The sequence below is a fragment of the Solea senegalensis genome, linkage group LG1, assembly GCF_019176455.1.
Source record: "Solea senegalensis isolate Sse05_10M linkage group LG1, IFAPA_SoseM_1, whole genome shotgun sequence".
Taxonomy (NCBI): Eukaryota; Metazoa; Chordata; class Actinopteri; order Pleuronectiformes; family Soleidae; genus Solea; species Solea senegalensis.
The window spans coordinates 5,686,777-5,712,304 of NC_058021.1; the positions used below are offsets into that span (position 1 = coordinate 5,686,777).

The window sequence follows — 25,528 nt, forward strand, 5'->3', positions numbered from 1 at the left end:
TATTCAATTTCTGACAATAAAACCTCCTATGACACATTGGACCTTTAAATAATAAATATATCTCATATTATTCTTCCCAGCACACAAATGGTTAGAAACTGTTTCCCAAAAACGAACAAACAGACCGTTTCTATCAATATACTGGTTATATTGGTATTTACTGAGTGTATCAGGTTGTATGAGGGCGTGGAGAACATGTCGGGGTCTTATAAAAGAATACAAGCAAGAACACAGGCAGCTATAACTATGTGCTCACTAAAGCACTTTACTTTTGTTGATTTACTGTTTAGGAGAATTAAAGAATGAAGTCACACGTGTGCTCTCAATCTCAGATACACAGGACTGGTGGTTTAGGATTACATGGCTGTGTTGTCTTGGCCTTCAGTGCAGGTGTCTTATTGCGCCATCTTGTGGCCAAAACACATTTTCTAATTATACAAGAAGACCTAAAAAGAGATGCATCATGCTTAGGTCACCAAATGGGACATGGAAATTATGCTAAATTCTGTTTTGGCCAGATTATTTATTGAGGGGCATTATTTGTGTGTGAATGTTGTAGATTTATTTGGACAGAAACATAAAGAACATTTATGAATAATTATTTAATCTTAACAGTCAGTGTGAGCCTGCTGGTGATAAAAACACACAAATATTTTCTTATTCATATGCTGTACATGTTTTTTGTAAATACTTGTATAGCATAGAACTTAAAATCATAAAAGGAAACAAAAAGAAAGTCATAAAAAACATTTAAAATAAGAGATAGTCATGAAAACAAGAAATAGAAATAAGAGACAATTGTAAAAGACAAAGACAAGTAGAATTCACATTTTAGACATTCTCGAGTTCCCCTGCTGTTAAAAAGGGCCTGAAAAACTGAAACCCAGAGGGGAAAAAAATACCCTCCCAGTGTAAAACTACATTACCCACAATGCTCAAGTGGCTATGTTTTCTTTTTTCCGGATGTAACATCACATGAGTTGACTGTCAACATGCAAGATGGCCACGCATCACAGGCAAAATGCTGCTGGGCGGAGAAAAGTACAGGTAATTTATCAGAGTTTCACGTTTGCGATTAGTTCGGTACCATGTCCGAGGGGTGTCTCAGCTTGGACAAGTGCTTCGCGGAGACTTGACGAAGAGCAAAAACCGCCAGAAAATGGCAGCGGGTCAGTAACGAGTCATGACTCGAGCCGGCTAACGTAGCTAGCTTAGCTTACGTGAGGAGTTGCCGTCTCCTGCCAACGGTCGGTGTCTAAATGACTGCGTGGTTTTGTGAACAGTTCTTGCACACATGCGCTGAAGTTACGCCATTAAACTGCGAACCAGCTTGTCATTTAGCCTCGGCGATGAATGTGGTGTCGTAACAGCCGCTGTTGACGCGTGATAGCCTAGCAACACTGTATGCGGGCTTGGTCTAATTGCTGGGAATACGTTCGTGTCTCGGTGATCACATTTAATCATGCTGCCATTGTGCGTGGTTGTCAAATCAAAATATGGCCGAATTCATCCCTCCCTGCAAAGATGCAGAGAGAAATATATTTGGAAACGGTGTCGTTTATCGTGGCGACGCGTTTGTTGCATGTTTCTAGTATGAACAGGTGCACGAAACTTCTCTTGTGAGTAACTAGGTATCCGTGTCAAAACCAGCCCACTGGCTATTTACAACCAGCCCAACAGCAGCAAAGCCAGCCGAAGAATTATAAATCCAATACTAGAAACTAAATATACCATTGCCACAAGTCCTGCAGCGTTACTATCGTTGGCATAATGTGTGTAACATTCGTAAACACAGCACAAAAACAGAAATGTTAAGTGTGGCATTAGCATTAGTTAAACAGTTATTTAATGAAGGTCCAAGATGGCTTTGTATAATTAGACACAGTGATTATCATAAGTGAAATGCAGCATATGTAAATTAATTCTTAGATGCCTGTCTTCTTTTGCCTGTCTGAATGATATGAAGTTACCATTGTAGTTTCCTCTGCATTTACTATACACCAGTGGTTCCCAAACTTTTCACTCCTGTACCCCTTCAGTTATTTGACCTCCAGCCATGTACCCCCTACTGTGCACTTGTGTCTGTCTGTACACACAGCAACACCAGCACACCACCATCACCATATATTTTTTAAATAAAGTTACTGCAATGTCTGAATTTGGCTGTATGTCTATGACAGTTTCTAAACGTAATCAGGCTGTTTGCAAATCATGTTTCCTTTGTTATGTTTTTGTTTCTTTTGTCTCAATGGACCCCCTCCATTACTTTGCGTACCCCTGTTTGGGAATCACTGCTATACACCACATAATTAAAAGTGGTAGTGCATTAACATATTATTGTAATGGCTTATATATCGAAGCGTTACAGTTTTTGTTGCAGACAGCTCAATCTGACGTTTTACTGCAAAAAGAACTATTTCTTGTTTTGGATTAGTTTATCCAAAACATTTAGCAGGATTAGTTTAGCAGGAAAATGGCTCACTCCCTTTTTTTTTTCTTCAGGTGTCCTATGTCATTAGAGATGAGGTGGAGAAGTACAATCGAAATGGGGTGAATGCACTGCAGCTAGACCCAGCACTCAATCGTCTATTCACTGCTGGCAGGGACTCCATCATCCGGATATGGAGTGTTTACCAGCACAAGGTAAAGATTCTTCTTCTCCTCAGCTGTATTCAGTTGAAGTCATGTAATGATCATACAAAGGTCACATGCATGAGTTGCGCCCATTCTTTCAAATTAAAAGTGTCTCGAGTTTTTTTCTCTTTCACTGTAGCAGGACCCGTATATTGCATCGATGGAGCATCATACAGACTGGGTTAACGACATAGTTCTGTGTTGCAATGGAAAAACTTGTGAGTTAGTTGACTTACATCTTTTATTTCCTGTCCGAATTATAGTTCCCAGCTCTGTATTTTACATTCAGCTATTCTCATTGACTGCCTTCTATTTTTTAGTGATATCTGCCTCATCGGATACAACTGTCAAAGTATGGAATGCACATAAAGGCTTCTGCATGTCGACGTTACGAACACACAAGGACTATGTGAAAGCTTTGGCCTACGCTAAGGACAAGGAGCTGGTGGCATCAGCGGGTCTCGACCGCCAGATTTTTCTTTGGGATGTGAACACACTAACAGCACTCACTGCTTCCAATAACACTGTAACCAGTAAGTAGTGTTTATTTCGCTGTGACAGCTGTTTCCATTTTTGGTCTACATACAGTGACTTTTATTTTTAGTTCATGTCTATGTGACCATGTTGTCTGTAGAATCCTATATTTGTCAGTGAAAAATGTTGCACACATGTGGATTCATTCTATTTTGTTTGCAACAGCCTCTTCTTTGAGTGGGAACAAGGACTCTATCTACAGTCTAGCGATGAATCAGATGGGCACAGTCATTGTATCTGGATCCACAGAAAAGGTTTGGTTTCCCAGTGATGCACATACTAATAATTAAATTTAATCCGATTAATGCAGCACACAGTTAATGGCTTAACCCAGGAAACGTTTGTCACAAAACAATCTCTAATCTAAAAAGTATTAGTTACTCTTTTTTGTTTTTGCAAATGGGGTGCAAGGTTATATTTGTGCATAATTGGCACCTTAACTGGTGGAGATAAGATTAAAGGTGTTAAAGCTGCTGCTAAAATACATCGAATAGCTCTATATTCTGACAGCTATGTATGACATTAAGTGTGGTCTCAGTTGCACAACACTTCATCAAACCAGGAATCAGATTTCTACAAAGAAGGTTATTTGTCACAGTCTACACCCCTCACTTGCACACTTTTGGTGCAAGTGAGGGTGGAAGTGACTTAAAGAAGAGAAAGAGGAATACTTAATTAAGCGACAGACAGCAGTTTGGCCAAAAGATGACATCACTGAGCAGTTGAAGGTGATCTGTGAAATGAATCTGTATAAATAAATCTCTTCATGATGTCTCAAAGATGTTTCTTTTTGACTTCTTGGCATCTTTGTAGACATCACTGAAATTATTTAAAAGATCATGTAAATTGTGGGTACAGTAAACATCCAATTGTTATAATACACGTAAAATGGAAAGGTTACCAGTACAAAATGATCTGACTCTCTGCTTATATTCTTCAGGTTTTGAGAGTGTGGGATCCTCGAACATGCGCAAAACTGATGAAGCTAAAGGGTCACACGGACAACGTCAAGTCATTGCTCTTGAATCGAGATGGCACTCAGGTGACTTAACATGTGTGACATAAGCTGTGGTTCGCAGCTGATTGACAAAAAGGTAGAAATGATAATCGGCTTCTTTTTCACCTTTTACTTCCTATCAGTGCCTTTCGGGCAGTTCAGATGGAACCATCCGTTTGTGGTCACTCGGCCAGCAGAGGTGTATCGCCACCTACCGGGTGCACGATGAAGGGGTGTGGGCCCTGCAGGTCAATGAGGCCTTTACACATGTCTACTCTGGAGGCAGGGACAAAAAGATCTACTGCACTGACCTGCGCAACCCAGACATCCGTGTGCTCATCTGTGAGGAAAAGGCCCCAGTGCTCAAAGTAAGAGTACAGTACACATTAATCAATAAAACTTTTTTTTTTTTCTGTTGAGCAATGATGATGTCATTTTATAGATTAACTTTAAATGAAATGTTTTGTCTGGGGAATTAATAATTGTATGTAATGGTCTTGTCAGTAAGCCAACCTTTGCTTTAAGTGGGTGTCTGCAGACGGAGGTTCTGGTAGTTTTGTGTTTACCTGCACTTTGGGTTCCTATTGCATACACACTGTAGTGTAGTACATGTTACTTCCTATGCCATATATTCTCTTTTTATGAATTTCTTGTTCTGTTTTTTTCTTTTAGGGAATGTTGGGCTGTATTTTGTTTCTTTAAGTTGAAAAGTACTCAGAATAATAAATCAGTTATTCTCCTTGATCATTCATCTGATCATATCTAACCATATGGAGTCATTCACCTTTTTTTTTCCCGCTGCCTTTCTGTTGCTCAGATGGAACTGGACAGATCTGCCGACCCACCTCCAGCAATCTGGGTGTCCACCACCAAGTCATCTGTTAATAAATGGGTAAGCATACGTGACACCTCTGGGATCACTGTGTAACTGAACAAGATTTGTTTTGAGATGACACACAAAATGTAATTGCATTGCATAATTGTGTGTTTTGCGTGCAGTCTCTAAAGGGAATGCACAACTTCAGGTCATCGGGGGAGTATGACAACGATTGCACTACCCCTCTGACCCCACTATGTACTCAGCCAGAGCAGGTCATTAAAGGTAAACTTGTGTTTTTCATACCTGAAACTGCAGTGCTCTCCTCATCTTCCTTCTGTCTTCAGTAGATTTTTGTCTGTTGTGTTCACAGGAGGTGCCAGTATTATCCAGTGCCACATTCTGAATGACAAGAGACACATACTCACCAAAGACACCAACAACAATGTGGCATTCTGGGATGTCCTTAAGGTAAATGTAGTAAAGTTACTTTCCTCCAATCAATCATGATACTTGGGGTTAAACTGTTCCAACAAATCTAGTGCAGCAATTATGTTAATGATCAGTTAATTTGTCAATTACACAACATGACACTTGGATAATGATGGTTGTGGGTTTTTTGGTTAATTCTAAATGTTAATTCTGTTGTTTCATTTTATTGTATTCCACCTTCAGGCATGCAAGGGTGAAGATTTGGGCAAAGTGGAGTTCGATGAAGAGATTAAAAAGCGTTTCAAAATGGTCTATGTGCCAAACTGGTTCTCTGTTGACCTGAAAACTGGGGTGAGTCATAATCCTGCTCATAAAAGATACGCTCCTCAGTTTAGTAAGTGTATGTCTAAGTAACTCTTTTATTTTCTGCTGAACAGATGCTCACCATCACACTGGATGAGAGCGATTGCTTCGCTGCCTGGGTTTCTGCAAAAGACGCAGGGTTTTCAAGCTCCGATGGTTCAGACCCAAAGTGTAAGATATCTGAATTAATCACATTTTATAATCAAATACATATTGGATACTGCAACTAAGAATTGCATGACGTTGACCCTTGGTCTGTCGCAGTGAACCTCGGTGGACTGCTGCTGCAGGCTCTGCTGGAGTTTTGGCCAAGAACTCGCATCAATCCCATGGACGAGGAGGAGAATGAGGTCAACCACGGTAAGAAGTTGGTTGACTTCGTGTTCACTATGCCGTGTCATCACAAAAAGCAAAATCGGTTACTCACAGAAGCATTGCTCGTGTGTCCACAGTGAATGGAGAGCAGGAGAACAGGGTCCAAAAAGGAAATGGATATTTCCAGGTGCCTCCACACACGCCGGTCATCTTTGGGGAAGCAGGAGGCAGAACTCTGTTTCGGTAGGTTTTCTTTTCACTAACAGTGCAGGTTAAATGTAGATTGAAAGCACTAGCATGTTATCTTACATTACATTTTCATATTGCATAGAGATGTAAACATTTGACTCCTAATGGCCTCTGATCTCACGTTTTGCAGGTTGCTATGTAGAGATTCAGGTGGAGAGACTGAATCCATGCTGCTGAATGAGACAGTCCCACAGTGGGTTATTGACATAACTGTAGATGTGAGTATTATTTCTCCTTACAGTATACTTCAACATTTCAGCATCATGACACAAATTAAATTCTGATGCATAGTAGTGTTTTCTGAAATGGTTTACAGTGACGTATCGAGGAGCTACGTGTGTATGCAAAGTCACTAGAGACAAGTAAACTGCTAAACAGTTGGTTTTCAATTACAACCGCATCGTATAGTGTGCCAGGCTAAAATCATACGTATGTGTTCAAAATGAATCGCCTTCTTTTGACATGTCAGTGTAAGCTCAGTTGTACTAACTCTTGTCAGCGCGGTACATTTTTAACCCCACATGAAAGTTTACAGGTGATTGTGTATGTTACGCTGTCATGCTCACAATATACAGTCAAGACTTGAGCTGACATTTCATGTTGTGCAACAGTTACATGTTCTATTTTTCCACTCCTTCTGTTTCAGAAAAATATGCCTAAGTTCAACAAAATCCCATTCTACCTCCAGCCTCATTCCTCCTCTGGTGCAAAAACTCTAAAGAAGTGAGTGAAAACATGCATTTCCTTTTTAAATATGTGAAGCAGTGAGCAGAAAGCCAGTTCATGTACACAGCTGTGAACGGGGAAAGTCCTTCAGTGTAGTGTCGTCTACCTGCTGATGGCTGACTTCTCTGCAGGGACCGCCTCTCCGCCAGTGACATGCTTCAGGTGAGGAAGGTGATGGAGCATGTTTACGAGAAAATCATCAACCTCGACAACGAGTCGCAGACCACCAGCTCCACGGCCAACGATAAGCCTGGGGAGCAGGAGAAGGAGGAGGACATGGCTATGCTTGCTGAGGAGAAGATTGAGCTTATGTGTCAAGACCAGGTGGGCACACACACACGTCCTAGCCAGTCCAACTTCACATACCTCATTTGTAGTGAATTTTAAATCACCTTTATTTCCTTTTAATCTCCAAACCAGGTTCTAGATCCCAACATGGACCTGCGAACAGTTAAACATTTTATCTGGAAGAGCGGAGGGGACTTGACGCTTCACTATAGGCAGAAGTCCACGTGAAAGTCAGCATTTTTAAAAGAGGAACTCTGTCATTTGCCAATCACCACCCACCTCTGACATGTAGAACCCTAAACCCCATTGTGAGGACAAGAGTCCCAGTATCAATGAGAATCCAGTAAAATTTGTGGCAACCTGGCTCATCGTGGTGTATCTTAGGGAACTGACCAGAACAGACCGGAGCAGCCAACAGACACCTGGGAAGTTAGTTGTCCGTGCTTTTTTTTTCTTCCGTTTTTTATTTTATTTTACAGTTTAAACAAAGAACTCAGTGGGTTTCTTTTTCCCAGCACTCACCAATGTGATTTATTTTTCTTTTGACTGCAACGTTCGTTTCTTTCCTCCTGACTGCCATTTTACTTTGAAGTGATTGCGTTCGAGTCCGAGTGGGTGTGTGTGTGTGTGTGTGAGTGAGTGTATGCACATGGATGTAGTAGACTGTTCTAGTACATTCCAGAAACTGTCCTTGTTCTACAAACACTCCACGGCCGTCATCAGTTTGAAGAACACTTGGGTAGCGTCAACACAGTTGTCCTCATCTGTTCCGTTGTCGCCACCGCACATCTAAACTTGAACTTAACCTCAGCTTAGACTTCTAATCATTGAACTATGCTGACAGAAGCACTTGTCTTGGTCTTTTCTGTTTAGCTGTGCTGTTCTAAATGGACTGAATGTTGTTGTTTTTGTAAATATATGTACAACATTATTTTTGATTTTGTTTTTCAGGGTGGGGTCAATAGTTTCATTATGTTGTTGTACAGTTTACTTAAAACCAGGTTATTTTTCCAAATCCCTAGAGCACATTTGTGGTCATGAAGGTAATTTTACTATTTTACATGGATGTTTAAGAAATTGCATTTGTTGGTATTCAATACAACCCAGAAATTGCAGTTGACTCCTGAAGAATGTCAGTAGTTGTTCAAGTCAGCTAAGCGATTGGGAAATTATATATAAGGCGTATATCTTAAACAATAACTCGTGCTTCACTTGCTCTGTGCTCGGCTCATGAGGAGGGACGTTGTTGACAGCGAGGGCTGTTCCTAATGTATATTTCGTTTAGATTTCAATAGTTCAATGAAACATTAATACACATAACTTGAAGGGGAATCTCTTTCAGAATATATCAAACATTCAACCACTGTGGGAAAGTCACCAAAGTAAAATAAATGCTAATACTCATTTCTCTTCGTGTGTCACCAAGCAGAACGACAAATCCCTTCCTTGTGAATTTTCTGGAGTTATTTTGCCATGAGGAGTGTATGTGTATGTGTGTAACGCTGTAGTGTGGGGGGGCGGGGGGTGCACAGAGTGAGCTCTAATTGGCCAAAACCAGGTTGGGTTCCATAATTGGGCCATAACACTGCAATATCCCTGTTGTAATAACTTGTGAAATATGTATATTTTAGGCATTCAGAGAAATAAATTGGAATGGTTTAACAATGACAGATTTACGGGAATTATAAATGGATGTTTTTTGAGTTGTAACGTGTTCTGCAGATGAGTGTGAAGCAAGAAAAGACGATTTCTCTTTGAGTCAGTGATATGATTGTTTAACCTTTAAAGAACCCATCTCACATTCATCAAAAGACTCTGCACTCATTCCTAATAAAACATACAATTCATTGATAAAATATTTGCCAAAATACTTTTCCTTATTTTACACACTAGCACCTACTCTGACAGAAGAAAAAAAACATTAAGTATCCACCCCCCAGAAAAACATTAAATTACCAAACAGCAATATTACTGTTATCAGCCATTTTACATATCTCAAGACATAAGTTACTAAATTTAAACTACTTATCAATAGTTGCATAGATTACTAAATGAAAAATGATGTAAAATAAAACCAGGGGGACATAATTCCAGGTTGACGGGCAGTAAAATTGTTTTCAAACTGATCAATAACCTTTTGTCTGGTTAAATTATTCAAAACTAACATTAAAAATGTACAGACATCTTCAAATCTGCTGTAAAAGCTTATTATCAGGTTGAATGCAAGTCAATTAATACACATTTCCCTCAATCCAAGGGAAAAACATTATAAATCCCAATAATTACAAATACGACTCCAGTGTATTTAAAAGCACGATCGGAGGAATTATTAAATTGATAACGCTTCGTCAAAGCACAACAGCAGTTACACTGCCAACAATCTGGTAGATTTAAAAACGGCTAGTGTCGTGTAGGTTATGGTGACACTGTTGTTTCCAGCCTGACGTGTTTTTCTTTGGAAGTATTCATCACTTTAGTGTATCAGAAACTAAGTCTTGTCCAAACTGAGCACCAGACAAGGGGAAATGTTAACAGCACACAAGCCCTTTTTGGCTAATAAATTAGCTGTAACTTTACATTCTCACATATAAAAAATAACAGTAAATTCCTACACTGCTTCAAAGTGTTTTTTTAAAGCGTTAATGCTGTTTCCTGTTGTGCAACTAATCTGATGATACACACTGGTGTCAGGCTGTCATAAAATCAGAAAGCTCTCCTGGGGTCTGTCCTGAACTTCCTCTATAGTGTTTCATTAAAAGGTGATTGTCAGTTTCACTTGTTTTGATCTTTGTGTTCGGGGGCCGGACACCAGCTTAATCGAGATGTGGCTCTTCCGTTTCATCCTCACTGTGCTCATGGCTGCACTGCTGAGCAGAAGCCACGGCTGGACACTCCACTGCATCCTCCACTGCATCCTCAACAGTCTGAGCAGGACAGTCGTCTGCCTTCGACTCGTCAACAGCTGAGGACTGGAGGAGATGGACAGGAGATGGGCAGGGAGGGTCTTCGGTGGTGACAAAGGACTCAACGCGAGAGTCCAATGTGTCTACGGGTGAAGACAACACACCGAAAGATGTACTTGGGCTATCGTTAGACTCCATGAGAAAGCTTTGTAGGTCTGCAGACTCTGCGGAGTCAGAAAAAATGTCAGAGGACGCAAGAGCAGAGGTGAGGTCCACGGTTGCCTGGGAGCTGAGCTCTTGTGTCTCTGTCTGGTCATCTGTTGACGATGAGAGCAGCGCACTGTCCTCCAGCTCCTCTGTGCAACAGGAAACCAAAATATAGTCTGGTTAATAGTTTACGTGCCCGGCAGATAAAAATCATGAGGGAAAAAGAGGCAAGAACAAAAATACTTAAACCTGGTGAAGCAGCTAAAAAAGCCCATGAACACCATTTCAATTGCAAGTGGTTCTTTTGCCCTGTGTTTTTTCCTTTTTTAAATTCCTGGTGTGATTTCTGATACAAAAAGTGGTCACTATTTGAATCTGAATCGATCACTTTGATGATCCAAAGTATCAGAAAGCAAGGATCAGTTCACCTGGGTCTTTTGTTCCCACTGATGCAGATGGGAGCCAAAGATGATACACGTGTGCGCTGCAGAATCATTTGACCCAGGAGTGAGTGCCGATTAAACACATTCCCACTGGTCAAAAACCCATTTAAATCTGGCATCAAACTGGGTTTTTTTGACAGTGTGAATTGAGTATAATTTTAAGTATTTCTGTTCCTGTTTCATGCAAGAGTTTGTGCTGCATTTGATCTAAATCAGTGTCATGTGTTGTCATTAGGGAAAATCTCACAATACGATAATACCGCTGCAACAATTCCACAGTAGAGCTGATCCAAATATCCAATTGTCATTTTTCAAATCTAGATGTGATTTGTTTTGTGATGCAATTTTGATAAAAGTCAAGGTTCAACACTGAAAACTGCTCCGTATCCTATTGTACGGATGAGAACTTAAAGCTATCGATTACATTGTTTTTATTGGCATAGAACAATCAAAATCAAAATTGCAACTTTTGCATTTTAAAAATAATAAAAACAATACATTTGAAACCGTGAGCTGCCGATATACATGTTGAAGGGTGGGAACTTATTGAAAATATTAATATATTTGACTTGGTTGACTAGCTATTCACTGGAAATAAATGCTACACTGGTAACTCACCAACACCAGAGATTTCACTGTCCTTCTCCTCATGCATGGTCAGTGAAGTGTTGGCCATATCTATTGATGACACGGACAAATCCAGCCTGTCCACCAGCTCTGCGACATCGGGGTTCATCACTGCCACTTCAGAGTCTAAGAAACCAGGCAAAACAAGCGACAGGAAACTGCTGACAGGATTTTCACAGAGGGCAGTACGGTGTCAGTTTTAAATACTGAATAAATGAACTGACCAGGGTCCATGACTCTCTGGATGGGAGGAGGCAGAGGAGATTCCTGGGGGGTGACCTGCTCCACCTCTAACACATCTTCACTCGGGGTTGAAGGTGCCATTAGTGGTGCCTGTGAATAAATACGCACACCGTTACTCACATAATGTGCACAAAATGTTGTTTTTTTTGTGCACAAAGGTCCAATGTGGTGGCTAGTGTGCAATTATACCATCAATACCCACATTTAAGAAAGAAAATAGCTATTGAATAGCTGTCCCCTGTAGTGAGCACTATGCATTTACCTCAGTGAATCCATGTGAATGCAGTGTCGGGGAGGGTTTCTCCTCAGGAACAAGGGCGACGGGCTTTCCAGTTGATTCCAGAGTAGAATTTGCCGGGATTCGGTGCAGGTAGCCATAACCAATGCCACAACCCAAACTAGGAAGAAACACGTATACAACATAAACATAATGGTGTATAAATAACCCTAAACAGCCTCAATGTAAACAGAATGATTTGTTTATATTAAATAAACTTTGTATAACACCAGTGCCCACAGCGACCGTCATGTGGAGGATAAAGTGGTCGAAGAAATTTAGTTAAAACGCACCACTTTCTTCAGTTATCACAAAAATAATTTGTTTCAAATGGAAGAATAATTAATGCAATACTGCTTACGCAGAAGAAAGAATTTATTAATTTGATGGGTTTTTTTAGTAAGTCAGTGCAACTCATCCACTCATTCCTGTGAATGCGTGTATAGCCACAAACCTGCCCTCTCCTCCCCATGCTCCATTAGGTGTGACCACCACCTCCCTGCAGGCGTCTGTCTGCATGTTGTACACCAGCAGCTTCAGAGGTTTCCCTTCATGAGCTTCTATCAGTGAGAAGAAGTCCTCTGACTGGAAATCAGAAACTCTGAATTAGCTACACCTCATCTGTGAATGTGACCTTCCACACAACAATGAAATGTTCATTTATTTTCTTTCTTTATCTACATCATCTAATTAAATCACATGCCACAAACCATCTACAAAAACGTCAAGAAATTTGAGATTTAAAAAATGAGTCTCACATCCTGCAACACCTGATCTGCTCCAACAATGTAGTCACTGTGTGGTTGAAGTCCAGCGAGCGCAGCAGGTGAACCGGCCTCCACATCCTTGTGGAAAGAAACCTCAGTTATAAAATATAAATTAATACTTATAAATGGAGCCATCACTGAGCAAAGTGGCTAACTCACCAGGACGTGCCACACATTCTCACTAGCTCCTTGGTAGCTGCAGAAGCGAACGCTGGCACCAAGCAACCCCTGTCCTCCCCATATGCTACTGGGCACCACGTCCAGCAGACGAATGCTTGTGGTTTTAGTGCTGTACACCTCCATCTTCACTGCTCTCTCCATATTGGACTTCAGGAGCTCCTTCAACAGGTCATTCTCCACATTCTGGAAAACAGAGCAGATCCAGCTTTGTGCTCAGCGACAAGTAAATTTAGTGCTTTGTCTTACGAAATAAATAAACTTACAAGTCTTGTATTGTCCAGAGACAGAATGAAGTCAAAGAAGGGCTGCAGTCCGGCCTCTTCTGCAGGGGAGTTTGGCTGCACCTGTCCAAGTTAGACACAAGCATTTTTGATAATTTTGCTTTATATTAAGGTGTTTCCTGTTAAAATGGATTAATGTACACATTTATTTATTTTTTTAAACAATTCAAACAATCATTACATTTCCCAGGGCCAATGAACTTCAACCAATGAACATCTCATAAGTTTAATATAGCCTTATTTATGTTTATTTTCTCAACACATTTGAAAGTCTTGAGAAGGGCTGTAATGATTACTTGATTAGTAAATTACTAAAATACTTGTCAACCATTTTGATAAAATGAGTGGGACTGTATAGTTTTAGTTAGAGGACAAAAGGTAGACATAAAAGACCGTCATCATTTTAAGGAAACAATTATCAACATTTTGTGAACCAATTGAGTAATCAAGAAAACAACAGTTATATTAATCACTGATTAAATAGTCGTTAGATGTAGGTTTCTATCTGGTTTCATTGGGTCATTAAAGCAAGAGTTCAGAGAGGTTAAATGAATAAAATTACACAAGCATGTGTCCTCAATTAACATCTTAATAATATAGTAAATGCAGCAACTAATGATCATTTCCATAATTTAATAGCACATTTCCATAAATTAGTTTATTCACTGTTCATATTCTCCATTTACCTTTTGGTCTATAAAATGTTTTCTCTAAATCGCAATCTGTTTTGTCCACAAATCTAAAGAGTTCAGTTTTTCTACTGTCATTGTAATAAAGTATAAAGCAGGGGTCTCAAAGTCAATTGACCTGGGGGCCACATGAATTTCAAGCCTGGTCAGAAGGGGGTGCTCAAGCAAGGAAAAGTCCAACTGTGTGGGAACACCTGTTCAGTCAGATATTATCTTAAAATTATATCACAATATTCCATCATGATATGAACATTTGTGGCAATATTTTACATAACTTCAAAATAAAGGTGTTTGTTTCGATACACAAAGACATATGATTTACAACAACTAAAAAGTATGATGCTAAATTAGTCTGTAAATGTCTAAAACAAACATTTAAGTGGCGGGCCACATAAAATTGATCGAAGGGCAGCATGTGGACCGCGGTCCGCGAATTTGAGAGCACGGAAAATACCACATTAAAAAAACACTTGCTTTTCATGTAAAACGACTTCCATGAAATCTTTATGTAAATAAAATGTTATATGTTTATTATTACTACCACCGATTAAATAGTTGGCGATTAGTATAATAACTGCAGCCATGAGATTAAGGATTCATCAGGACTATTGAATATATTGAAGTTATCCTACAGCAGAATTAAAGCTTACATATCGAAACAATTGAAAGAAACAATTAAACGCTTCTACTACACAATCCTGCCCGTTGTGAACATCTAATAAACGGTGCCAATTCGTCAGGTTTAACCGGTAAAACCTGACGAAGCTAGCAGCTAGCTGCCTGTTAGCATTAACAGTGACTAGTCATGATAAGCTGCTGTTCCACGCGGCTACTTGAAGCAAAGACAGCCGAGTCATGTTGAGTCTTACGCCGTGCACATGGTATCCATACGTCCCTCCCTCCGGCTCTTCTGAACTCTGCGACAAGCCCATCTCTCCCGGTAACTTTGAAGTTTGAACGAAAACAAGAGCGTGAGAGTGATCACAGATGACAGCTGGCGGCCATGTTGTATGCAGTCTGAAACAAACGAACACAGAGTACATCGAACGCATGCGAGTGGGGCGCAAGAGGACAACAGTGCACAGTACCAGTCACTGACACGAAAGTCTTATAATGTGGATTCAAACAACCAGTGTTGTAATGTAACAAAGTACAAATACTTCGTTACTGTACTGTACTATATTTGTATTTCTAGCAATTTGTACTTTTAATCCACTACATTTCCTAAATGAATTGTGTATTTTTACTCCGCTACATTTTCCCTAACTATCTTAGTTACTCGTTACTACCAAATAAAATCAAATTCATATGAAAAAATCTGTATTCATATAGCACTTTAATTGTCTTGATGATCTTTCATACCCAATCACAAACTGCAACATGGGGTTAAGTGTCTTGCTCAAGGACACACATAGACCAGCAAAGCCAGGAATTGAACCCACAACCTTTTAGTTGAACGACAACTCACCTACCACTGAACGACCATGGCTCAACCCTTTGCGTGGTTCAATGCTTTCTAATTTCTTCAGTTCCTACAAACTGACGAATGACACAAAATGACCACTCCGCAAATTAATTTAAGAACACTGACTAAATAAATAAAATTATTTTTTATTACTTAAATACAGAGATTTCAAACATTTTGTGAAGCATATAAAAAGGGATAACCCACAGTGATTCAGGCAATTGTTACAACAAATTCACAAATTTAAGACTGGAACCACGGCCAGCTACAATACAAGCAGAATATATGAACTTTTCATGATATCTCAATAGGAAATGTGGCCTTAAAATATTAATTCTGCACTGACTCTGAATTTGGTAACACTGCCTTTAAAATATGTGCACCCTTCATTTATCAAAATTCAATATTCTCTGGGACTATGAAGAAATGAATGTAAATAAAAATACATATATATTAGATTACTCAAACAGAGTTTCTCAGAAACAAAGGCAAAATATTTTTAGGCAACAAAGAAAATATCTAGCTTGGAAAAAATATTTTTTTCAAGCATTTATTGTACAATAAAATACTCTTACAAATATATTAAAGCAGTGCTCTGTACATAAAATGATCTCCTACAGGTTCTCCTCAGGAGTTCCTTGAGTGGCCTATAAAAACTGATTATCTTTGACTGAGTGAACCTGTTCTGGGCTCGATTCAGTCAAGCCAATCAAGGACTCCAGGAGGTAGGTGCTTGACTCGTATTGTGGCAGATTAACGGAGCTAAACAGCTGTAGGTGGCAAACACTGGCTGGGTGCTTGTGTCCTTTAAAGGAGCTGAGGAGTTGTACAGATGGGTAGTCGCTGTCGAAGAACTCCAGGTCAGAGTCAGAAGACAGGCTCAAGTCCATGTACATCCCTGAGGAATAGTCCACAGTGGGAGAGGGAGTGTTGGGGTAGCCCTCCAGAGAGTCATTGTCGAAGAAGTCTCTGGCTTGGTTAGCATTCTCGTCCAGACAGTCTGTCAGTGAGGTCCTGCTTGCGTTGTCTGTGAATGTGTTGGGTGTCAGTTGTCTTGTATTGTCAGTAGTTGTGCTGTGTGTGGCGGAGTTTCCGCCATGATGTGTCAGTGGTTCTCCCATGTGTCTGAGTTGACTGCACACGGCGTCATTCATATTTTCAGAGTCACTAATACTAAGGGAACACGGCGAACCTTCAGGGAGACTCTGGCTTTCGGTGAGACATCCTGCGGCATCAGAGTCAGAGGAGGAGTAGGAGGACTCAGTCATGTCGCTGCTGCAGCTGTTCTCCTCCACCAACCGCTCTGGGATGTAATGGAAGGAAGGCATTGCAGGCAGGGTGAGAGAGAGATCGTCTTCATCCATGGTAAACCCAAAGGGACACCTCTTGTCCTGTGTCACTGCATGAGCCTCATCTTGGTCCTCATCCTCTACAAGGTCCTCTGAAAGCCCTGTCTGTTCTTCTCGGTTCAGTGTTTCGTCCTGCAGTCGTCTCTCCAGTTCCAGTCTCAGGACAGTGTGGATGTAATGGGTCCGCACACGTCTGGAGTCAAACTCGGTGCGTCCGTGAGTGTTTCCACAGCTGTCCTTCGTGCAGCCGCAGGGGAAGTTCAAGCGGTCCACCTGTGGGTGAAGGAAGATCGGAGGAGTATGTAAGTGTGGATCAGGAATTGCATTGGTGAGTGATATGAAGGAAGTCTTTAGTTATCGTACAAAGTACTGTACAAAAGTCTTAGGCCACCATTAGATTTGTTGTTTAAGCAAAGATATCATTACCATAAAGTATAAATATAAAAATTTCTTAATCACTTAATTGGAACACATTCAGAAACATGAATGCAGTAAACATTTTTTTTAGATGAACAGTTTCTACAGGTTAAAGTGTATTGGTAAAACTGTTTGTCCTACTATTTCTTGACTTTTGACTTGGTACAGTAACAGTATGTACTGTTAATAATGTAAATGTATACAGCATATGTTTAGAATACAACAAAAAGGCATATAGTATGTTTTAAAAGTCTGGTTTCTTCAGTTTCTGTCGCTCCTTGTACGAATACACATTTGTACAAATGACTGAAACATTGTCAGTTAAAAATATGTCTTGTGAAATAAATGTATCTTGTTTTGCAGTAAAGGTTGTTGTATGACCTGAGCAAAACAACTGAGAGGACATCAAACCTTCTCACAGTCAGTGGTTATGTATATGCATATACTATGTGTTGTACCTGGCACTTGATGCCTGCTAGACTGCAGGCGCAGGTCTCTGGCTCACAGAAGCCTTGGCAGTCACATCCACACGCCTCTCTGGAAAGACGCAGATTGTGAAGCTGCCTCTTTTCCTCCCTGTCGATGCGCTTCACCCCTGCTGCCTGGAGGAGCACTTGCCGCTGTCTGGAGGAGTGCGGCTGAAGGAAATTCCTCTCCTTCAGCTCAGCGTCACTGATGTGGACGTCACGGTCTTCGTCTGGAATTTGATCCACAGTGAGCATGTCTGCTTCTTGCTGGTCCATGGCCCCACTGGTGATCAGCTGGATTCAAAACGGAACGGAACGGAAAGAGTGAGAAGACTGTGGCACATGAGTGTCATGCTGACTAATGCAAAGTTGTAGCGTACGCACTTTGTGTTTTAATGCCTTGAATCTCTCTTCTCTGCGCTTTTCTCGGAGCCTCTCTCTGCGTCTGTGCTGTTGCTCCAGTGCGTGCTCGGCCACAGTGTATCTCTGGATGGTGCTGTGCCGCTGCACCATGCCCAAAGTGGAACCTCCGCGTCTGGGCACACTGGTGAAGCCCTGGCAGCGTGGGAAACTGAACACTGACACGTGGTCAAAGCGCACACTGCTCTGTGCACTTCTGAGCCTTGGTCTCTTCAGAATGGAACGAACTGAGAGGATTTTGTAAAAGAGACACAAAAAAACAGCAGAAGTGAGTCAAGTTGAGGGCAATGTTGCCAAAAAGGTTAAATACTGTATATAATGCATAAATAATATATCAATATAATCATATATATTATATATAGAGTAATTGTTACTGAATTACTGCCAAACCCTCACCAGGGCTGTTTTTTACAGTAGTCAACAAAACAATAACAAAGACAATGAAGCTTTATTTCTATAGCAATTACATGAACAAGGTTATAAAAACAAAACAAGATTAGGAAACGAAATAGATTATAGATAAGTTTATAAAACAATACCATTATAGATTATAAGAACTAAACTAGACTATGAGAAAAAAATAAAACAGTATTACTTTGCTGTTTTAAATGTCATAAAGTTGTTACTTTATTATTTGATGGAACATCTGCCTATGTAAAGTGCATTTGAACCAAGTGAAAAGCACTATATAATTAAAAAATATTGTAATTATCATTTATTGTTGTCCTGAGTCATCGTAGGGAAGCTCCATAATAAACTTTAGTCGTATACGGTAAGTGAAGTCCTCCTGAGATGTGACTCTGGTTTCTGCAGGTCACTGTTTGGCCACTAGGTGACACACTATGCACTTCACTGACACTGAGTTGATTCAGTTGGATAAGGAAATGAGATAACAAAGAGGGTTATTAGGTCTAAATGCTGTTAATTTGTGCTCAAACAGAATGTCATTAGAATATTTCTGCCAATTTGGGTGTTAATATACTTTCATTTACTATTGGGTTTTCACAGTTTGGCTTCAGCAGACTGTGTCTGACTGTCTCACACACAACTGAGGCTAAACTCCAGTTGCAAAGGTCACGAAACAACTGAGACCAGCTGACTAAACCTGTCTCAGCTGGTGTGTGTGTGTGTGTGTGTGTGGGGGGGGTGTTGTTGTCCTAATAAGACAGACAGAACCACATATGTGAGGTACTGGTTAAGTTCAGGGCTACGATTTGAACTGTGGTGAGCTTACGGTTAGGGATAATGCTTTGTCAAGGCTGTCCAAATGAATGGGTGACAATGAGAATCCTTAAAGGAATAGCTGTTTGAAGCTGCATGTGTGTGTGTGTGTGTGTGTGTGTGTGTGTGGAGCTGTACATTGGGTTGCACCAGTTGTGAGACCCGGTAACAGACTCAAACAAACTGTAACACATGTGTTTTTAGAGTGAGCAATAATACCTACAGCATATTTTGTCCCTGCAGCCCTTTGTGATACGAGAACAAGCCCATTTAGTATGACTTCCATTAAAGGGACGCTGCTATTCAAATCAATTCCACAATGTCCCAATGCCTAGGCAAATTATGGTTTACACAAGTGCACAGAGGCAAATCATTCTTACTGCATTATCTAGAATGGCCCTTTAGGCTCGGGTTTTCATATCAGCAACTCATAACAGTCCTGCTGCACAGTGATAAGAGACACTCCTATAAAACACTGACGGGGAAATGGTCAGATAAGGAAGAAGTTTGCATTATTTGAAAGTGGTCATCACTGGTTTTGGTGACTTACTGGGAAGCGACGGCGAGCTGCGAGCGGTGAAATCTTGGTTGTCAGAGAAGCTGCTCTCGCCATCTGACTCCCACTCTGAGGAGGCTGGGGAGGAAAGGGAGGAAGGAGGGGAGGAGGAGGAGGAGGAGGAGCAGGGATTGTCAGCTACCTCCGCAAACTTTCTCTTCGGGATGCCTCTCATACTTTGGCAGTGATGCTTGATTTTCGTTCTGCATGGACACAAAAATAAAGTCCAAACGTTGGTCATAACAGTACAGATGAATACAAAGCAAGACATGAACGCATGAACATGAAATGAAACATCACAGTAATGACATAAAAGCTGGGCAATTCCACAACTGCTTGTGTTTAACAGACTAACTAAAGGCACCTTTGAAAATGACAAATGGAGGAATGAGAGCTCCTTCCTGTTGAAAGCTGCCGCTCTGCTGGTTGAGCTGGTTTCAGGCCAAAAGTTTGTTTAGGCTAATTATACTTTGATTGAGATTATTTAACAAAGTGATGTTTTGTGAGTTTGCAAATAAGTGAAGTGGAATGTTTCAGACACAACCAGCTGAGCACTTGAGAGCAAGAGAGAGAGAGAAAAATCAACAGCTCTTTTTCTTTTCCCTGTAGAGTAATTAACATTCCAATGATTCCTCAAGTTTTTTTGTGAGGAATATGTGGAAACAGAGGGTCCAGTGGTCACAAGCTGAGTGCTCGGAGGTGTAATGGTTTCGATTGGCTTCTATTTTTGGATGTGAACATGGAAAAATAAATGTAAACTTGTGTAATTTCAGGGTTGCATACCTAAGCAGGACTGCTGAAAGTTAGCATATAAACAGAAATCTAAGCAGAGTATGTCGTAAACCTATTTTTCAATGTGTTGGTTTCTCTGCAATGCAAAACAAATATGAATACAGAAACCTATGAAAACCATTCCGGAAGTTGCAAATAGAATTTCTCATTATGAGTAATAGTGATAACGATTTCATAACTGAATCTTCACCATCTAACTTGAACTCTTGACCCACGGATGTTTAATCTCCATCATAGGCAACCGCTGAGCTGACCAGAACTCAGATTTACCTCCTGTTCAGTTGCACAGAGACGGCAAGAGAATGTTCAACTGAACGCGAGCCACTGAAAACAGAACAGCGTGTGCATTTTGTAAAACAAGACAGAGTGTACCAGGTTAAATAGTCACTCTGCTTCTGGTCAGAGTAGTGTGCACAGGCTGTGCTCTGCCACGCTTTTTGCACTAATACACAGTCCACAAGACAAGGGCTTTCTGATAGTCTGTAGTAAGCAAATACTCAAATACCAGTGAGGCTGCGTGTGTGTGTGAGAGTGTGCATGCGCGCAGAGTGAGCAGCTTCCTGGATCCATCAGCAAATAAGAGGTGAAACAAGAGACAGCTTATTGTGCCATTTCAGTGTTTGCACAGTAGAACCCTGTGCTGCACAGACAGCGAGGAGGAGTAAAGGGATTTATGATCTGGGCTGAAAAAAAAAAAAAACACACATCTGCACCACTTTCCCCTGTGCCTAAAAATAATAAAGGGACAGTATTTCTAATTAAATGTGCACTGCAGCAACTTTTGTCTCTCGCCATCACATGTACTACATTTAATAAAGAGAGAGTGGAGAGACTTGACGGTGCATGTGGGTATCCACTGAGACTGCATTAATAATTTAAAGGCTCAAAGCAGCAGCAGCAGCACTTACTGCATGCAGGAGGAGATGGCGGCGCTTTAAAGTAGAAGACAGTGAGACTACAAGGAAAAATAACCACTAAATGTTTATGATAATTACAGTGCAGCTTTATGAGGACACACGTTAAATCTCAACAGCGGACCTTTTCCAAACGTCACTGGATTTAGGGCAAATTTTCAAGCCCCAGATTTGAACCATAGGCCGTATGTAGTAGACAGTTTTTGCAACTGGCAATTCACTGACATCACCTGCACACAGATACCAGCTGTCAATCACTCAGTATCACTCACACATCTTCAAATATGTTCAGATTTCTATGTGTTAGACATTGTTGGAAAGCTTAGAAACACACTTTCAGAATCTGTAAATAACTCAAAATGCCCCTCGGGAGACTTGTTCCTGTTTTTTTTTTTGCCATGGCTGGGCACATTATGTGCTGTGCTTTATCTTTTATTTTCTTCTAAATGAGGACATCATTTACTAAATTGACATATAAATTGTGTTGGAAGTGGATTCATTTCCTATTGACTTCAATTCAGACTTGTTTTTGCAACCAACTGAATCTTCCCCTGGTGGCTAACGGTGTCCTACTTTCTAGACTTCACTTTTTAAAAAGCTAATAACTGTAAGTTTTACAATTATTTTAGGGTCCTTTGCACAGCAGCCATTTTGAAAGGTCACGGTAGGAAAATCACAGGTGCAAATAATTGAACGCGTGAATGATGGCTGCGTTCCATTTAGCTTTCTCAGTTTCAGGATGCATGCTGGTTCATTGTCACACCGTCTTGACTTGACATGAACTAAACAGATCAGTAACACGTGTGCTTTTCCTGCTATAACGTGTCAAAATGGCTGCTGTGCAAAGACTTGATTAGTATTTTGGCCATAATTTAGAAGCCTGATGTTGTGTTTAACTAACCTAACCCTCCCAGTAATTTGGTAAATGTTGTAATAATTCCATCCCTGTCTGACGTCCACCTGCAATACCCTCCATGGCCCAACAGAGGGCCACGACCCACACTTTGAGCAACACTGCCCTACAGGAATGCAACTTTTTTTCTTCTTTTTTTCAATTACAGTGGAGAAGGAGTCGTTTCCTGACATTATAGTCGTCATTAGCCAGCTGACCTCTTCACCCCTCAGAGATCAGGTCAGCCACAATGACAACACTGTCTCCCCCCTCTGTCTCCCTCTGTCTCCCTCTGTCTCGACAGCAGAGACACACTGGCAGCCTCATTCCCATTTAAACCAAAGCAAACCTGTCGCTCCAGAGCAACACAACACACATCTGAGTTGTTTGGTTTTTTACACACATGTACTCTCGTTTCTGTCTGAATTAGAAACATGTTTACAGTAGTTATCTAACACATTTCACAGACTCCTGCTACGCAAACACTGAGTGATCATAAACATCATAAAAGATAAACGCGGTGTATACACATGTATAATAAACAACACGAGGAGAGCACTGTGACTTTACGTTACTCACCACGAAGGAAAAGGCAACATAATAAGAAAGAAGGCTGAATGTGACAGGAAGTTGAGCGTGCAGTCCGTGGAGCAGCCAGCTGAGCTCCGTGATTCCCTCCGTGTTTATGTGCAGACACACAGTAGTACTAGTGTGTACATGAGAGCTGTGGCTGCGAGCTCCCAAAGAGTCGATGCACAGGCGAGATCATTCACCACCACCTCCCCCCTCCATAGACATGGCGCATGCGCCTCATTGAGTTGTACAGCGGAATTCCGGAAGTGAAAATGATGTTCGTTTTCTCGAAATTTCAGCCATAACAGTGTCACCAATCAAGGAACATTTACTACAAGATACACGATTTAATGTTATATAAAACTCTCCTGTAAATGGATGGATGGACGGGTAGGTAGGTCACCGTCGATAGATAGTTAGGTAGGTGTGTTGGTAAGTCTTTGGAGAGAGACTTTCTTCCATTTTCCAGTAATAATTTACTAAAAATTAAAGAACAGATTATCACAATTCATCTCACACCTGGTTAACATGGTACCAGGCTTAAAACCCTTGTTTTTCCAAAGATAAGATTGCATAGTTAAAAAGTTGCATCCAGCAAGAGTAGCATAAATGAACACTTGCTTACTATGAGAGCGTGTACTGGGGAGGTTTCCTCTCGCTTCACATGTCCTCTCTGAGGCTCTCCTGTCTGTCATGACGCAGACAGTGACACAGTCAGAGGCAGAAGACGTGTTTGACTGACGCTCCTCTCCACAGATTCCTGCCTGTTGTGCTCACACTGTGTCCTCACTAACAGTGAGGTAGTGGTAAATAAATAACAGCACTGCCTTTTCTTTTTCTTTTTAGCAGAAGGCAATCAGGGACCTTTATAAACACATGAAGTGTCTCCATGGTGACGTGTAACACTCACAGTTATTATAACAAACTATGTTTGTTTATGGGAAATAAATAAGAAAAAACTCACTGGAGTGGACAGAATGATGACAGCCCAGAGGAACAAAAAACTAAAAGTCTGTGGTATTCAGCAGTGCTTATTTCACTTCTGAGGATTCAGTTTCCTGCATGTCTCTTTTATCTTTATGTCCTGTCTTTGTTTCCATACAGTGTCTGCTCTTTTATGTCTTCAGAAACTGCCTTGAAACCTCTCGTGAATCCGGCGCTCAGACCTACATTAAAGGTGTCACACACTCCGTGTTATTCATCTTACATTACTGTAATATGAGTCATCGGTGTTCGTCAGCGATGATGATTTTTTTCTGACACTCCTAAACTCCAGTAAGCTCCCCGAGGCGTATGGAGGAGCTGTTGGACAGGCAGGATTATGGGCTGTTGGTGTAAAGCCTCTGCCTTTTCTGCTCCAAGAAAAAAACCCTCCTCCTCCTCCTCCCTTTTTCTTATAAACAGATGTCAGCCATGGGCTGAAGTTTATGTATGCACATATTTGCACACACTTGTGTTGAACTCAAGTTTTTACAGAGAGCGTTCTCAATGAGGAACAAGTACAGTGACTGGATTAACATTTCAGTGCCTCGGCTTTAAAGATAATTATAGGATACTCTGTCAAAATGAAGCTTGGTGCAGAAAAAAAACAGAATGTCAGATTGACCAACAGAATGACAGGACCCAAAATTCCCCTGAGATTGACCTTTTGACCTCACTGTTGATACCCATCAGTGAATCAGTGAGGAGTTCAACAAAAAAGATGCAGTAATACCAAAATATCTGTTGACCCGCTCATCCCGACCTCCAGCAATCAGTGCGAGTGTGTTACAAATGGTTTGACCCACTTTGCCTGGGATCACTCTCGGCCACGTGTGCGTTCTGTTCCACTGACCGGTGAAAGTGAAGTAAACACCGTAAACACCATGTAGCGTCTTCAGCGCTGTCGTGTGTAACTTTTAAATATAAACAAATGTCATATGAGTTCACGGAATACTGAATTAGCCTCAGCTCCACATGATTCTCTCTGGGTTCCTCGATAAATCACAGTTGTGTTTTTGTGTCTGTGGTGACACAGAGTAAAGTGTTTTTACATCACGACTGATGCAAGCTTTAGGTTAAGGCAAAGATGTCAAACTGGTGGCTTGTGGGCCACATGCGGCCTGCCAATGGATTAAATGGGGCCCGCCACTTAATATCATGTTGCAGCCCTTTAAACACAGAATAATAACAGAATATTTTTTTAAATACTAATAATAAGACATTTGTTTGTAATTATAGCATTATTAAAGGTATTACATTAAATATTCAATGACATATAAGCTTGTTTGATGTTTAAATTACAGCTGTGACTTTATTTTAGATTTATTTAATCATAAAATGGATCTTGCATCATAAATACGTTTTTATTGAGACGTACACATCATTCCGTATCAAAACAAACACTTTTAATTTGAAAGGTTGTGAAATATCATGATGAATGACTGTTGTGTTGTTATTTTAAGCTCAGTTTGCTCACAGGAACAGTTGTTTTTCCACAATTTTCTTCTC

General features: G+C 40.6%; 3 protein-coding genes across 4 annotated transcripts; 1 reads left to right on the forward strand and 2 right to left on the reverse strand.

The window, feature by feature from the left end:
• Positions 1–990: 990 nt before the first annotated feature.
• LOC122776591 (WD repeat-containing protein 48) lies at positions 991–9,023 on the forward strand. Of its 2 annotated transcripts, none has more exons than XM_044037176.1 (18): positions 991–1,047; positions 2,503–2,643; positions 2,774–2,852; positions 2,955–3,167; positions 3,334–3,422; positions 4,109–4,210; positions 4,309–4,533; positions 4,983–5,057; positions 5,165–5,267; positions 5,356–5,453; positions 5,658–5,765; positions 5,852–5,948; positions 6,042–6,137; positions 6,230–6,335; positions 6,472–6,559; positions 6,988–7,064; positions 7,199–7,391; positions 7,488–9,023. In XM_044037176.1, the coding sequence occupies exons 1-18, from the start codon at positions 1,000–1,002 to the stop codon at positions 7,581–7,583; spliced, it is 2,034 nt and encodes a 677-aa protein (XP_043893111.1). In that variant the 5' UTR covers positions 991–999; the 3' UTR covers positions 7,584–9,023. The 2 variants fall into 2 exon arrangements, with proteins under 2 accessions (XP_043893111.1, XP_043893121.1); XM_044037186.1 differs by having other exon boundaries at positions 2,777–2,852.
• A 91-nt stretch (positions 9,024–9,114) lies between these two features.
• On the reverse strand, positions 9,115–15,010 carry gorasp1a (golgi reassembly stacking protein 1a). Its single transcript, XM_044037200.1, has 9 exons — positions 14,842–15,010; positions 13,266–13,346; positions 12,982–13,185; positions 12,814–12,900; positions 12,510–12,640; positions 12,041–12,176; positions 11,760–11,868; positions 11,527–11,661; positions 9,115–10,614 (listed from the first exon to the last, which is right to left on the reverse strand). Exons 1-9 carry the CDS (start codon positions 14,902–14,904, stop codon positions 10,169–10,171), a joined length of 1,392 nt encoding a protein of 463 aa, XP_043893135.1. The 5' UTR covers positions 14,905–15,010; the 3' UTR covers positions 9,115–10,168.
• Positions 15,011–15,291: 281 nt separating this feature from the next.
• On the reverse strand, positions 15,292–23,179 carry LOC122760232 (cysteine/serine-rich nuclear protein 1-like). Its single transcript, XM_044015633.1, has 5 exons — positions 23,045–23,179; positions 19,862–20,070; positions 18,055–18,317; positions 17,662–17,964; positions 15,292–17,059 (listed from the first exon to the last, which is right to left on the reverse strand). Exons 2-5 carry the CDS (start codon positions 20,040–20,042, stop codon positions 16,085–16,087), a joined length of 1,722 nt encoding a protein of 573 aa, XP_043871568.1. The 5' UTR covers positions 20,043–20,070; positions 23,045–23,179; the 3' UTR covers positions 15,292–16,084.
• Positions 23,180–25,528: the final 2,349 nt, after the last annotated feature.

What these genes read in the sequence shown, in the direction of transcription:
- LOC122776591 (XM_044037176.1), top strand. Translation starts at nt 1,000, where the DNA reads ATGGCCACGCATCACAGGCAAAATGCTGCTGGGCGGAGAAAAGTACAG. An exon ending in AAAAGGCCCCAGTGCTCAAA is followed by an intron (nt 4,534 to 4,982) that starts GTAAGAGTACAG and finishes TCTGTTGCTCAG; the next exon opens with ATGGAACTGGACAGATCTGC. An exon ending in AGCTTATGTGTCAAGACCAG is followed by an intron (nt 7,392 to 7,487) that starts GTGGGCACACAC and finishes TCTCCAAACCAG; the next exon opens with GTTCTAGATCCCAACATGGA.
- gorasp1a (XM_044037200.1), bottom strand. Translation starts at nt 14,904, where the DNA reads ATGGGCTTGTCGCAGAGTTCAGAAGAGCCGGAGGGAGGGACGTATGGA. An exon ending in AGAATGTGTGGCACGTCCTG is followed by an intron (nt 12,901 to 12,981) that starts GTGAGTTAGCCA and finishes TCTTTCCACAAG; the next exon opens with GATGTGGAGGCCGGTTCACC. An exon ending in CAGTGAAATCTCTGGTGTTG is followed by an intron (nt 10,615 to 11,526) that starts GTGAGTTACCAG and finishes CCTGTTGCACAG; the next exon opens with AGGAGCTGGAGGACAGTGCG.
- LOC122760232 (XM_044015633.1), bottom strand. Translation starts at nt 20,042, where the DNA reads ATGAGAGGCATCCCGAAGAGAAAGTTTGCGGAGGTAGCTGACAATCCC. An exon ending in CAGCTCGCCGTCGCTTCCCA is followed by an intron (nt 18,318 to 19,861) that starts GTAAGTCACCAA and finishes AAATCCTCTCAG; the next exon opens with TTCGTTCCATTCTGAAGAGA. An exon ending in TCAAGGCATTAAAACACAAA is followed by an intron (nt 17,965 to 18,054) that starts GTGCGTACGCTA and finishes TTTTGAATCCAG; the next exon opens with CTGATCACCAGTGGGGCCAT.